A 14,373-nucleotide genomic window follows, 5' to 3' on the forward strand; every position below is an offset into this window, starting at 1 on the left:
TAGAGCCCAACAAAAACATCGCAATACACAACAGTGATTGGGAAACACCCTCCCCTCCCCTGACTTCAAAGATAATCGTGCTCTTCTCTTTTCTTCCTTGACGACGCCATAGACACCAAGAAGATACCTTGTGGTTCCTTGCTTCTTGCAATTTCTTTGCTTGCTTTCCCTGCTGGTCAAAGAACGCCCACGCAGAACCCTTCATTTGCTTTCCGCCACCAGCCGCCAGGGCCTTGTGCTTGAGCAGCGACATTGTGCATGAGCGCGGTCTGAATCGTTGTCCAAGCTACGATTCACAATTTGGACTTGACACGTACGATTCTGACATTGAATCGAACATTTTGAGGCATGTGTGATTCAAGCCAACGATTTGAATCAAAGACGCCCGGACTCGTATCGACTCGCATGATTTACGATTCGGAATCGCAGATTCGACTACCTTGTGACGAACGACAATAGCTGTGGTGACGTTTTGGGCTTTCACCTGCTCTCTTGCCTGCCACCCCAACTGAATCTGCGATCCAATCACCTCGCCTATGGCCGTCGAGGACAGGTGGTGCGTCGTCACCGGAGGTCGCGGCTTCGCCGCCCGCCACCTGGTGGAAATGTTGATCCAAGACAACACCTACTTCGTTCGCATCGCGGATCTCGGAGCCACTATCGAACTCGAACCGTCCGAACAACTCGGGACTCTAAGCCAAGCCTTGAGCTCTGGTCGCGCCCAATACGTCTCTCTCGATCTTCGTGATAAGGAACACGTCCTCAAAGGTTACCCCTCCTAACTACTTCAATGTCGTTTATCAAAACGTATGGTGTTTAACGGTGTCGTTGCTCGTTGCAGCATTGGAAGGTTGTGAGGTTGTTTTCCACATGGCTGCTCCAAACTCATCCATTAACAACTATCAGCTTCATCATTCTGTCAATGTCCAAGGTAAAATGCTCAATCTTATGTTCGCTTTTTCTTCATGGAATGCCAACTGTTTGATGGAACGTTTGAAAGGAAAGTAACTGACATTGAGATTTTTGTTTTGCAAGGAACACAGAATGTCATTGATGCTTGTGTTCAACTTAGAGTGAAGCGGCTTGTTTACACCAGCTCATCTAGTGTTGTATTTGACGGCGTTCATGGAATTCATAATGGAAAGGAATCAATGCCCTATCCACCTAAGGTACCTGCCATAACTACTCTCGATGATGCTTGTAACATGAGATAATGCATACATTTTGTATATTGGCTTGGTGGATGGTTCATTTTATATTATATTTTTCGGGATTTGAAATGTTTCTCAATCTTGTTAACCTGTTATTTATGTAATTGGCACGTTCCTAAACTAGTTTTGCACTGCTTTCAGCATAATGATCATTATTCTGCTACCAAAGCTCAGGGTGAGGCATTGGTTTTGAAGGCTAATGGAACTAGTGGGATCCTGACCTGCTCGCTACGTCCTAGTAGCATTTTCGGGCCTGGTGATAGACTGATGGTGCCTTCGTCAGTTGATGCTGCCAAGGCAGGGAAAACTAAGGTAAATATTGCTGTACCTTCTAATTCTGTGGATATGGTTTTCTGTATGTAACTTTGTTTCTGGCATCATCATTGTACTTTGTGTTCATGTAGCAATTTGAGTATGGGCTATAGAATACATTTTTGTAGTTTTTGCATGATTTAGGCAGGCTTAATGTTTATTCGATCTGTTCTCTGCTCTTATATCCTATCCCCTTTGGGCTGAGCAGAATGAGAAGAGTTAGCAATTAGTTTTACTTTACTGCTTTGTATAGCCTTGTAGCTGATGCTATGGCATACTCAGTCATACTTCCTGACTCTTAATGTGAGTTTCTGCTGAAGGCTATGCTTTGCACTGCATTTGTAGTGAGTGCCCTAGTAAATTTTTGTACTCTCCTTCAATAGCTAATTAATCTGGACAATTAATCTTGAGTGGGACATAGCTTGATGATTCAAATTATCCATGAATTGAAAGAAATTGGCTTGTTGCAAATAATAGAAAACCTTTGTGCTTCCAGAAATAAAGAGGGATTTGGACAGAGCAATATGCACATGTAACTTATTACCAGAAAATTTCTTAAAGTCTTTTAATTCTTTAATTATAATTCTCTCTTGAACAGTTCATTATTGGTGATGGCAATAACATGTATGATTTCACTTATGTTGGAAATGTGGCTCATTCCCATTTATGTGCTGACCGAGCTCTAGCTTCAGAGGGGGAAGTTTCAAAAAAAGCTGCAGGAGAGGTACCTTTGAAAGATTCTCTCATTACATTTTTATAAATATTTGTTTAATTATGTAAATGAAGATTAAACATGGACATCTTAGAAGGCGGTGATGATGATCCTGCTCTATTGTCATGGGTTGTTAGTTATTCACAGGTGTACATTCTTTAGAAACCACAGTTGCTAACATGATGATGAGTTGATGATACATTTAAGGGTAGAATTTCTTCTTTTGGGTGAATGACAGGACCTAGAAAATATATGTTTCAGCAAAGACATTATGTTTGACGTAGTTAGTTTGTTAGATTCTAATTTAAACAAATTATTCATTTCATGAAAGATTCATTAGGCATTTGCATACTGAAGGAGGGGGTGGGGAAGGAACTTGGTTATTAGCATGATAAGGTAGGAAATTAGCAGTTTCTGTAGTGTTTTCATGCTGAAGTTTTTTCCCCCTCTGTTTCCTGTAGGCATATTTCATAACAAATATGGAACCTATAAAATTTTGGGAATTCATGTCACTTATTCTAGAAGGTCTTGGATATGAAAGGTATACTGTGAGTCATTTGATATTTCTTGCTCTCATTCTGCTTATGCTATTTATTTATTTATTTATTTTTGATTGATTGAATGGAAGATCTCATTTTTTTTTTATTGTGACCCTCCGGATGTAAAAGCAAAGTTTCTCAATTCATGTGAATTTAGCATGAAAATTAGCATTGGTCCATTATTTGCAAAAGATACAAATTGGAAAATACTAGAAATATTTACTATCACACTGGAGACTTGTAGTTAAATCCTAATCAAATACTTAAGCTAAAATACGAAAGATATACAACAAAAAAACCTTATTCCACTTGGTAGGGTTGATTACATGAATCAAATAATATCATTGTGTCTTATCATGTATCATGTTTGCGGTGAGATAGTTCATACAGAGATCTTGCTTGACCACTTTATGTAGAGTCCTTTTAGGTCATCGCCTACCCCTAACAACTAGTTTATCTGCTATCTGATCCTCCATTCTCACTAGATGCGCTACTGGTCTTCTCTTCACATGTCCAAACCACCTAAAATGAGATTGCACAATCTTTTCAACAATGGGAGCTACTCCAATTTTTTCTCTCATATCCTGGTTCCTTATTATGTCCATACGCATATGACTGCTCTCCATCGAAGCATACTCCTTTGGGTCACATTGAATTTAAGTTCATGTTCATCTTTTGCCGGTCAACACTCTGTTCATACAACATAATTGGTCTAAAGGCAGTGCGATAAAATGTACCCTTAAGTTTTAGATGTACTTTTTTTATCGCATATAAAAATTGAAGCACTCTGCCATTTTGACTAACTTCCTTGAATCCTATAATTTACATCATCATCTATTTCTCCATTGTCTTGAATAATACCACCAAGATACTAAAATCTCGTGGTATAATATCTTTTCCGATTTTCATTTTTGTGCAAGTTTTTCCCCTTCCGCTGCTAAACTTGCATTCTATATACTCCATCTTAGTGTGTCTTATGCGCAAACCATGTACTTTCTCTCCAAGTCCAACTTCTCATTCAAATCTTCTTGCTATTCTCCCAAAGACGATGTCATCCGTGAAAAGTGTGCTCCATGGTACAATTTCTTGAATATGCATGGTAAGCACTTCCAACACAAGTGTGAAAAGATAAGGGCTTAGAGATGACTCTTGGTGTAATCATACACCAATAGAAAATTATTCTGTTACACCATATTGGGTTTCACACTAGTTGTAACCCCATCGTATATGTCCTTAATTACATGAATATATGTAATACTTACTTTCTTCCTCTCCAAATATGTCCTTAATTACATGAATATATGTAATACTTACTTTGTTCCTCTCCAAAACCTTCCAAAGGTATCCTATCATATGCTTTTTCAAGTTAATAAAAACCATGTGTAGATTCTTTTGTTACTTCAGGGCCTCTCCATCATTCTCCATTTCTCCTTAACAACTATATAGACTTTATGGTATATCTTACTGGGATAAAGACCAAACTCTAAACTCCGAAACCTGAGTCTCTTGTTTCAACCTTTATCCTATCACCCTTTCCCACAGCTGCATTGTTGGCTCATGCGCTTGATCCTTCTATAGTTTTCTCAACTTTGTATATTTCCCTGATTCTTGTAGATAAGGACTAAAATGTTCTTCCTCCATTTGTCTGACATCTCTTAGACCTTAAAATATCATTAAAGAGTTTAGTTAACCAACAGACGCTTTTTCTTCCTAAACCTTTCTAAACTTCAATAGGGATATTAACCAGGCTCCACTACTCTACCATTCTTCATCCCTTTTAGAGTCTCCTTAACTTCAAAATCTCGAACTTTTTGATAGTAAATGAAGTTTTGGTCCTCCTCCCTTGTTTGTAACCTGAGCATGAAAGAGTCTTATGTCCATCATTAAATAACTTGTGAAAGTAACTCTTCCATCTGTTGTTGATGTTCTCGTTTGTGGCCAAAACTTAACCATTATTGTCTTTAATGCACTTAACTTGATCCAAATTCAAATTTATATTTTCTTTCTTGACCCTTCACTATGTTGTAAATGCATCTTTCCCCTTTTTACATACCCAAAGACTGATAAAACTCTAATAAACTCTTGTTCTTGCTTCACTTACTGCCATTTTGTCTCCTTAACTGTCTTATACTTATTCCAATTTTCACATTGCGGCATAAAAACCATACTTTAAAGCATTCCCTCTTCATGTTTACCTTCTCTTGCACACTTGTTGCCCACCTTGATTCTTTATCTCTAGCTCCATTACCTCTAGTCTTTGGGTTCCTCTTTTGTCTACTTCTCCACACCTTTCGCTAAACACAAAAATCCATAATAAGCACCCTATGTTAGGTAGTCAAACTCTCTTGTGGGATAATTTTGGTCGGATTTTTTTAACACCCGATGTGCTGTTCATCCTACATGACCTCTACCCTGTTTATAATACAACCATTCTGGCAAACCATCAGCTTGTCACTAAAATTTTGTGACACCAAATGCTCAAACAAAAACTTACATGTTATTTGTTGTTCAATAATGTGGAAGGTGCAACCCTATGCTGAGCATAGGTCTGAAGTTGCTATCAAATAAGGATATGGGATTATCGGAAATTTTCATCTTATCGTAGCTGTTATTTGGTATCCTTTCAATTTTTAATTATAATCAGATAAAATTCCTTTCTGCTACCTCTCTTTTTGTGGGATTGTTCACTGCTGCTCTGGTTTCTTTTATATGTTAATGAGAATGTTGGTTTCTACTTTTCTATCATTATTAATAAATAATAATTTCTATGTTTCTATATCTCTTATAGTTAAATTGAAAAGAAATATGGGATATAGTTTTGCTTATCCCACCAAAAAACTGTAATATCAATTCCTTTTATTTGTTAGCTGAGTTCATTTAGTTTGCAGGCCAAGAATAAAGATCCCTGCCTTTGTTCTCATGCCAGTTGCACTATTGGTGGAGTATACATATAAGCTGCTAGGTCCATATGGTATGAAGGTGCCTCAGTTAACACCTTCAAGAGTAAGACTCCTATCTTGCAACAGAACTTTTGATTGCTCAAAAGCAAAGGAGCGCCTTGGATATGAACCCATTGTAACACTAAAGGTTTTGTGATATTTCTTATTTTATTATGCATTGAATTTTTGGTTTATTGTTTTGTAGAACTTTTGTGTAGTTTCTAAGTTTATGTATATCCTTTGTGATCTATATTCCTTGCAATCTTGGCACATTGATAAAATAAAACAATGTTCAATTCTGGAATTCCACTCATAATTGATAATATTGAGTTAATATCATTATCTTGAAGTCAACTATTGGATTTGACTTGTAAAATATATGGTGTTTTATTCACAAAGGTTCATATTTTTATGGTGGTGAGTGTAGATGCTAGTCCTAGTTGTTGCCTGGTGTTTCGTTTCTAATGTGATTGCATTTTTTTTTCTCTACAGGAGGGTTTGCGGAGGACGATTGATTCATTTTCACACTTGAGGGCTGAAAATCAACTCAAGCCCAAAAGAGAAGGTCCCTCGAAAGCTTCAGTATATCTTGGGAGTGGAAGAGGTATGAATAATCAACTATAATCCATTTAACTTATTTGATTAGAAACTCTGGATATGCTGATTTGTTTAATGCTGTTTTAGGTTTGTTGTAAAAGAAATCTGAAAGGCATATATTCATTTTCAAAGACAAATCAACTTGGGAATCACGATTACTAATGTGCCATTTAGCCTCAAACCCATAGGCCACTCTTCATAAAATACTATCTATTCTATATAGGTCTATGTTTATATGAAGCATTGCATTTTACCTTTGTAATTTCTTATTGATGTGAAAGTGCAAAGAACAAGTGTTGGAACTTAGAAGTTCCGACTTAGAGTTGGTATTCTAATTCAATCCATTATCATAATCTATTAATGGTAATGGTTTCATATCGCTTTACCTAATATACAAACACAACACTGTTACCGTTTGGTGCTGGGAGTGATTTTACAATTTACCTTTATCTATCTATTGGTTATAACTTGTAACTGATGTACTTATTTGCAGTTGCTGACACATTACTTTGGAAGGATAGAAAGCGAACGATCACCACATTGTTAGTCTTGATTGCAATATACTTAAGCTTCATTGAACCCGGGAATACTTTCATTACTGCTCTTTCAAAGCTTCTGTTGTTCGTATCGATCTTTTTATTCATTCATGGGATTCTACCGGCAAAAGTGTACGTACACTATTTACTGTTCAATGTTTAGTTGTCAATTACATGATGATACTGATTTGTGTTAGCTCACCCAGTAATGAATGATATATATATAATTTGTAACCATGAAGATGATCTGGCTGTTTTGAAGCTTTGTAGTCCAGTTTCAGATGTGAAGATAAATGCTAACTATCTCTTGCACTCTATGTATATGAAGATGGGGGTACACTGTTCAGAAAATGCCCAAATCCTGGTTTCACTTATCAGAAGACATGTCACATCAACTTGCCGTCTCTGTGGTATCAGTATGGAATATTCCTATGAATGTTTTGAAATCCCTTGCACAAGGGACCGAGTGGATGCTATTCTTTAAGGTACCTAAACTGCATTGCATTTTCCCCTTTGCCATTGCTTGCTGCTGCAATGCCTATGGAATATATAAGATGCATTTAGTGATCTACAACTTAAGTTGTGAAATTTGCTGAAAAAGTGAAAGCCTTAATTTTGGAACTGTCATTTCAAAATTTCATGTATGTTAGATTTTGACTATGGGGAGGATTAGAATTAGATATCCAGATTACTTCAATTTACTAAGGATAAAGTTTCTCAAGTATCTAGCCCGCTGAAATATCTTTGCCTTGATCAATAGGTTGTTTTCTCTTTGCTCCTTCTTAGCTTCTTTGGTGCATTTTCACTTCAGAACTTATATAAGATAGGTATGCTCTCTCTCTCTCTCTCACACACACACATTTTGCACTTGTATGTACCATTTGCCTGCACAAAAAATTATACTGCTAGATTTGCCTCCACTTAATTAAATGATTGAATCTATTCATACTACATGTTTCACACTTGTATTTGTTTATGAGTGAACTAACTATTCATAGGCAATTCTAAATTGCTGCCATACCCATACCGGGTAATTACCTACTAGTGGTGCTACTTATCAACTAAGTATTACAATAAACAAATACTTCCTAAATATAAATTACTTTTCATAAAACATCAGTCTTGCACTTTAAAATATGAGAATCTGAAAATTTGAAGTTTTCAATACTTTTGTAGTGCATATATTGAAGGAAATAAATTTAAAAAGTTTTCTATTCAAAGTAATCTCAACAAGTGCCCTAAGGGCACTAGTTAGCAGAACCTTCAAAATATATGTGATTTGCGATTTAAGTAATAATACTAAGATGTTTGAATCCGCAGTTCCTTGATGGTAAATTGGTAATGAATAATGATGATAGTTTCTCTTTTCCTTGTCATTTACAGGACTTACCACTGCATTTATTGCTTTCTACATTTATGAAAAGAAGGAGGAAGAAATTGATGACTTATTCATAAAAGCACTTTCTTTTGGATGCAAATTGAAATCTGATGCCATAAGTAAGTTCCTTCCTTCTAAGAAGAGTGAGTGATAGCTTGTAACCCCTAGTTTTTTCTTGGATAAGGGGGATGAGCACTATCTCAAGTTGTGTATGCTGTGGACTGTATAATACTGGGATTTTTTATTTATATTCAATTAATCTATAAAATTTTAGTATTTATTTGTTAAAAATTCTTAAGCTGGTTTGGAATTCAAAATTACAAAGCGTAGCAATTTCTCTACTAGAGACATGATGTAGCATTCTTGGACTAGAAAATGCATAGTTTCTTTGTTTTAATCTGACTGCTTCGACATTTAAATATCTTTAATTTCTTAGGTCGAAGACATTTAAATATCTAAATGATATATTCATCATTTGTGCTAAACCCATGCTTATTATGACTTTGTGAGCAAAATTGTAAAACCATGAGCTGGTAATAGAAAGAGATGTGAGACGCCCTGATATTCAACATATTTCTAATGTCAAAATTGATTCTTAGGTTCTAATATGGGAGATTTAAGTTCTTGTTACCATTTTAACTAATTTGGATTGGTCTAATAGTTAGTTTACTGGTCCACTTAAAGTGTTGGGAGTTTGAATTTTACTTTGTCCACACAACAATTCATTGGTTAGCACAAATTCTTAAAGTTTCGATTTGGAATGGATTAGTCTTTTTAGTCTGCCCAGTTAGAGAATACTGTGGCATGGAAAAACCAAAAAAGGTTGTTATTATCCATTTAACTCGTGCCTCCTTTATTAAAACAAACTTGAAAAAAAAAACTGTTATATAACATATGTATTTAAGCTTTATATTAAAATTTATTTTATCTAAATTTCATCAAAACTGATAAATTTTTAGTTAACTTTATAAAACAAACTCATGTTTTCTTGATCTAGTGTATAGTCCAATAAATCAAATATAATACGTATACATGTCTAAAGGTTATAATAATAACAACAAAGTCTTATCCTATTAAGGTCGGCTACATGAATCTAACAATATCATTGCACCCTATCATGTATTATGTCTACAATAAAATTGTTGACGTTGGATCTCTTTTAACAACCTAATGTATGGTCTTTTTAAATATTTTTTAACTACATGTATGGTTTTTTTAAGTATTTCTCTACCATTTGCCATTGTGTGAATGATTATCTTAATAAAAACAATTTGCTAGTTGGGACCTGGAATAACCGGAAGGGATTGAAAACCTTACATTTGTGGGGGTAATGGTAATGTGATGATATCCATAAGGGTGGCCCTCACTGGCTCACTTATCACTTATGTAAATGTCATTGCCAGACTAACACCATGTCCATGGCATGTGCTGCTTTGCATGTCTCTTACTGTTTGGAATAATGTGTACTGCACAATGCACATCACGTTTGTGTAGGTCAGCAAAGTGCAATTTGCAGAGGAATACTTTACTGGAGTAAGAGGACTCTCTTGTCCAAATTAAACCATTATTATAGGACTGTAGTAGCCTAGTAGGGGCTGCGCTCCTCAACAGTGTATGTTAAGTTTAATTACTTCCTCAAATTCAAAAGGCAAAAATAATGCTATTAGAATAGACCTGCATTTTGGCTGTAGTATTGAATTAATTAGTGCCTTATTAGCTTGCACAATCAGGTATGGTTACAAACATAGTAATCACTATTCTATTTTATGTAAACCATCATTTATTCAGTATTTACAACTGTTAGATGAAAAGGAATATATATCTCTAGAATATATTAATTATATTATATAGTATACATAAATACTATATATATTACTTAGTGATATATTAGATCATATGTAAATTAATATTAAACTTAAAAGTTAATTTGTAAACAATATTATACAATACATTTATTTTATTTAATTTGGAAATTTATATATGATTTGATAATATTATTATAAAAAAAGAAATACAAAGAAAAAATATACCGTTTTAATATATATAATAATTATCCTTAACTGTTACTTTTTAATTTAATTGAATAATAATATGAATTAAATTTAATTGATAAAAAAGTTTAAAATTTTGTTTAGTAGCATATCAAAATTAATTTAAATTTTATAATGGTTGGTGATAAATGACAATTTGAAATAAAAAATCAATTCAAAATGTAATAATTATAAAAAATAAAATTATTCATAAATTAGACTATAAGTAATAAAAACATTCCATTGAATTTTATTCACCTAATTTCATATAATTATTTTTTATTTTTATTTTTAAATAGTTATTTTGTTTATTTTATTTTATCTTTTTTAAGTTATACTTAAATACTATGGTATAATGATAAAACTATTAGATAAAATACAAGTATGAATATTATTAATATTTTGATAATTAAAAATGACATTTAATTTTTTAATTTTATTTTTCATGAATCATGACAACATGTATTTTTAACAATATTATTATAACTAAATGATATTAAAAAATATAAATTGTTAAAAAAAAGAAGTGATATATAAGCGACAAAAATACTATATAACTTATGAATACAATTACTCAAAGAAATAAAAAAAATTAATGAATACAATTACACAATTACCTAATACATACTTTTAATAAATTAAAAAAATAAAAATAAAAATTATGGTCATCCACCAAATTCCAGTTGTGAAAAAATTAGTAAGAATGAAGAGGGAGAAAAAGAAAGAGAAAGTGATATGAAATTATGTGAGAGAAAATAAAGAAAATGTGTTAAGTGTATATTGATTTATACAATAAATATAAAAATGAATGATAGTATGAAAAGAGAAGAAAAGGAATTAGATTTTAATCAAATTTATAACTATTTAAAAAAAATTAACATTAACATTGAAAGTAATAGTATAACCTATATAAAAATAATGTATAAGAGAATACAAAAAGTTAAGATTAAAAAAGAATCATATAACATTATATAAAGATAGGTTATTACGAGAAGATAAAAATACAATGAAATCTTATGGCAAGATGCAAAAAAAGAAAATTATACTCAAATAGTTGTGTGAATTAACCACTTAAATTGACATAGCATCATAGTAAAAAAACTAAAAAGTTAACAACACATCTAAAAACTATATTTTAAAATAAAATAATAAATTTTTACATAATATTGATACAAAATTAATTAAATTTAATACAAAAATAATGGTTAAATATAAGTAATATCTACATAATAGTAATAATAGTAATTTTTAGTTACAAATATTTAATGTCTATAATGACACATAACATTTATTTACTATGCATATATTTTCATATATAATGACTAATAAAATATATTTATAATGTTGTACTATATTGGCTGATTTTTTTTATATGAAAATAATTACAATGTAACTCAATAAAATAGATGTGTATAAAATATTTTTGCTGCTATGGTGTCAATAAAAATTGCAACTTACGTTTTATTTTCTTACTTTGTTTTATTTATTTATTTATTTTTTTAATATAAAACAAATTAAACGCAGGTTGCATTGCGTTTGCGTTTGTCTTTTAAGTTTGTCACAATTTTCTTTTTTTCTTTTTTTTTATTTGATCAAAACGCATCTTGCGTTTTTAAAATGGGTCTTTTTATTTTTTTTTAAAATAGCAATATGCAGGTTGCATTTTAAATGTATAGAATTTTTCTATTGAAAGCTGTAAAACGCAATTTGATTTTGTACACAGAAAAATATTTTAATCTAGAATTTTGTCTATAATATGAAACTCAATTCATCCGGACTCGTACCTCACTTCTACTCATATTCTTCTTTTTTTTATATTCCATACTTATGAGTTTTTTTTTTAACAATTAGTTGTGTCAAAAAAAATCAGGTTAGGTGAAATTAAGGTTATGGAAGGTATTATAAATTTGCGAGTGTATTATAACAGTGAGATTATACCAAACACACATGAAGGAGTGACTTTTGTTTGTGAATGTCCGTTTTCATTTGTTATTCCATGCACCATGAGTTTGCAGAGTTGCAAAATGGTCTTTATGAGAACATATAAAGTCACATGCCAAAGAGGGTGAGCAACATTTTATACAAGAACCCTGTACAAGTATTTGGTGGTTTGATACAGTTTTAAATAATGTCCATCACTAATGATGCACGTATGCAGCATATGTTCTATATTTATCAACAAACCCGATTTCACGTGTCGATGATAGAGCTGTATGTTGAGTTTGAACAGCATACGAGACTGAACGCGGTTGGCAAGGAGGTCAATGTTGATGAGTTCGGGGATATAGATTGGGAAGAAGATAACAACAACAGCGAGGAGGATTTCGAAGCCAATTACGAAGTCGATGACGAAAACGATGACGGAGACCTAACAAGCAATCCGACGGTGCAAAATGAAGCAAATGCACTTGTAGACCAGCACCCTTTTGGTATTCCATCTTTTATGGAAACTCTGGATCCCGCATCCATGCATGCCCCAAAATTTCCTGAGTATGCGAATATGGGTGTGTTATGGTTATTAATTAAAGTTACCACTACCATTTCTTTTATTTTCCTTGACTGACTAACGGTGATTCACATGTCATAGGTAAAGACAATGTTGCGGCAGAAGATGGTGAGTTTAGTTTCGAAATAGAATTTGGTTCTAGAGAGTCGGTGATATCTACAATCAAAAGCTACACTATCTCTAGAGGAGTTGATTACACTATGTATGAGTCTGAGCTACGGACATTCTATGCAAAATGCAAGGGTTATGGTGCCGGGTGCGATTGGCTTATCTGAGCTACACCATGGGATAATTTCACAAGATCATGCTAAGTTGGACTCATCAGACACAGTTGCATTGCAGATGCTATTTGGCCGTTGGTTGAAGCAAACCCATGGATAAATGTGAAGTCTATTATTGCAGAAGTTCAATATAGGTTCAACTACACTGTAAGTTACCACAAGGTTTGGTTGGCAAAGTAGAAATCTATTGCAAAAATTTTCGGTGATTGGAAAGTTTCTTATAAGACTCTGCCCATATGTTTGAAAGCAATGACTGCAAAGATACTAAGGTCTCGTGTTCAAATAAAAATGCTCTCCGTTTATCATGAGAGTGAGGAGGTTCAAGGTGTAAGAGTTCTTCATCGCATTTTTTGGAGCTTCTATTCGTGTATTACAACATTTAGACACTGCAAGCCATTGGTGCAGGTTGATGGCATACACCTGTACGAAAAATATAAAAGTGCACTTTTAGTTGCGGTGGCACAAGATGAAAACCAAAACATTGTGTCTATTGCATTTGCGATCATCGAGGGTGAGACGGTAGATACGTGGGAGTTTTTTCTAACTAATTTGCGGAGATATGTTGTTACCATTGATGGCGTGGGCATTATTTCTAACTGCCATAACTCCATTGATGTAGCAATTTCTCGCAGTAATGATGCATGGTTATCACCAAGAGCGTGGCATATGTTCTGTATCAGGCACATTGGGTCCAACTTATTAAGGAGGTTCAAGGTTCCGTATTTGCATAAACTGGTGGTTAACACAGGTAATTGAATTCGCTGTTATAGTCCTATTCATAGTAATTTGTGGCATCTACTTATGATTACATAGTTTGTTCTACGGGCTATTTTAGGACAGAACAGGAGTACAACAAAAACTACCAAAAACTTAAAGAGCGAGATGAGGCATATACTCGATGGTGTTATGAGATCGGTGTTCAGAGATGGGTGCCGATATTCAATGGGAGTTATCGTTGGGTCATATGACGATGAATTTGGTAGAGTGCATAAATTCTATCTTGAAGGGTGCAAGCAACCTTCCTGTAACTGCCATTGTTAGGTCTACATTCTATCGGCTAAACGAATTGTTTACTCGGAAAAGCGTCGAGGCTCATGAGCGTGTCTGCAATAGATTCAGGTATTCAGAATTTGCCACCAAACGAGTTGATGAAAGTTTTCGACGTACAGAAAACATTGTCGTCAATCGGTTCAACAAGCGCAATAAAATGTTTGAGGTTTGTGAAATGTATGTTGCGTTAACTAACGTCTCGATTGACAAGTATATGTACATGACATGTATAAGATATTTGAAATTTACAAAGTCCACAAAAACGAATTTGTTCCGAATAAT

At 33.6% G+C, this 14,373-nt stretch overlaps 1 protein-coding gene across 2 annotated transcripts; it reads left to right on the plus strand.

The window, feature by feature from the left end:
• LOC107470664 (3beta-hydroxysteroid-dehydrogenase/decarboxylase) lies at positions 1-8,621 on the plus strand. Of its 2 annotated transcripts, XM_016090068.3 has the most exons (12): positions 2-768; positions 842-931; positions 1,036-1,169; positions 1,353-1,523; positions 2,122-2,247; positions 2,697-2,776; positions 5,663-5,861; positions 6,206-6,317; positions 6,804-6,978; positions 7,175-7,331; positions 7,607-7,673; positions 8,230-8,621. In XM_016090068.3, exons 1-12 carry the CDS (start codon positions 537-539, stop codon positions 8,373-8,375), a joined length of 1,689 nt encoding a protein of 562 aa, XP_015945554.1. In that variant the 5' UTR covers positions 2-536; the 3' UTR covers positions 8,376-8,621. The 2 variants fall into 2 exon arrangements, with proteins under 2 accessions (XP_052111532.1, XP_015945554.1); XM_052255572.1 differs by lacking the exons at positions 7,607-7,673; positions 8,230-8,621 and having other exon boundaries at positions 1-768; positions 7,109-7,248.
• Positions 8,622-14,373: the final 5,752 nt, after the last annotated feature.

Source organism: Arachis duranensis, chromosome 10 (assembly GCF_000817695.3).
Source record: "Arachis duranensis cultivar V14167 chromosome 10, aradu.V14167.gnm2.J7QH, whole genome shotgun sequence".
NCBI lineage: Eukaryota > Viridiplantae > Streptophyta > Magnoliopsida > Fabales > Fabaceae > Arachis > Arachis duranensis.

Bases quoted from the DNA above. Each gene is read 5' to 3' on its own strand.
- LOC107470664 (XM_016090068.3), top strand. From the start codon at position 537: ATGGCCGTCGAGGACAGGTGGTGCGTCGTCACCGGAGGTCGCGGCTTC. The intron at 2,777-5,662 runs GTATACTGTGAG...TTTAGTTTGCAG, and splicing joins GAAGGTCTTGGATATGAAAG to GCCAAGAATAAAGATCCCTG. The intron at 7,332-7,606 runs GTACCTAAACTG...CTTGATCAATAG, and splicing joins AGTGGATGCTATTCTTTAAG to GTTGTTTTCTCTTTGCTCCT.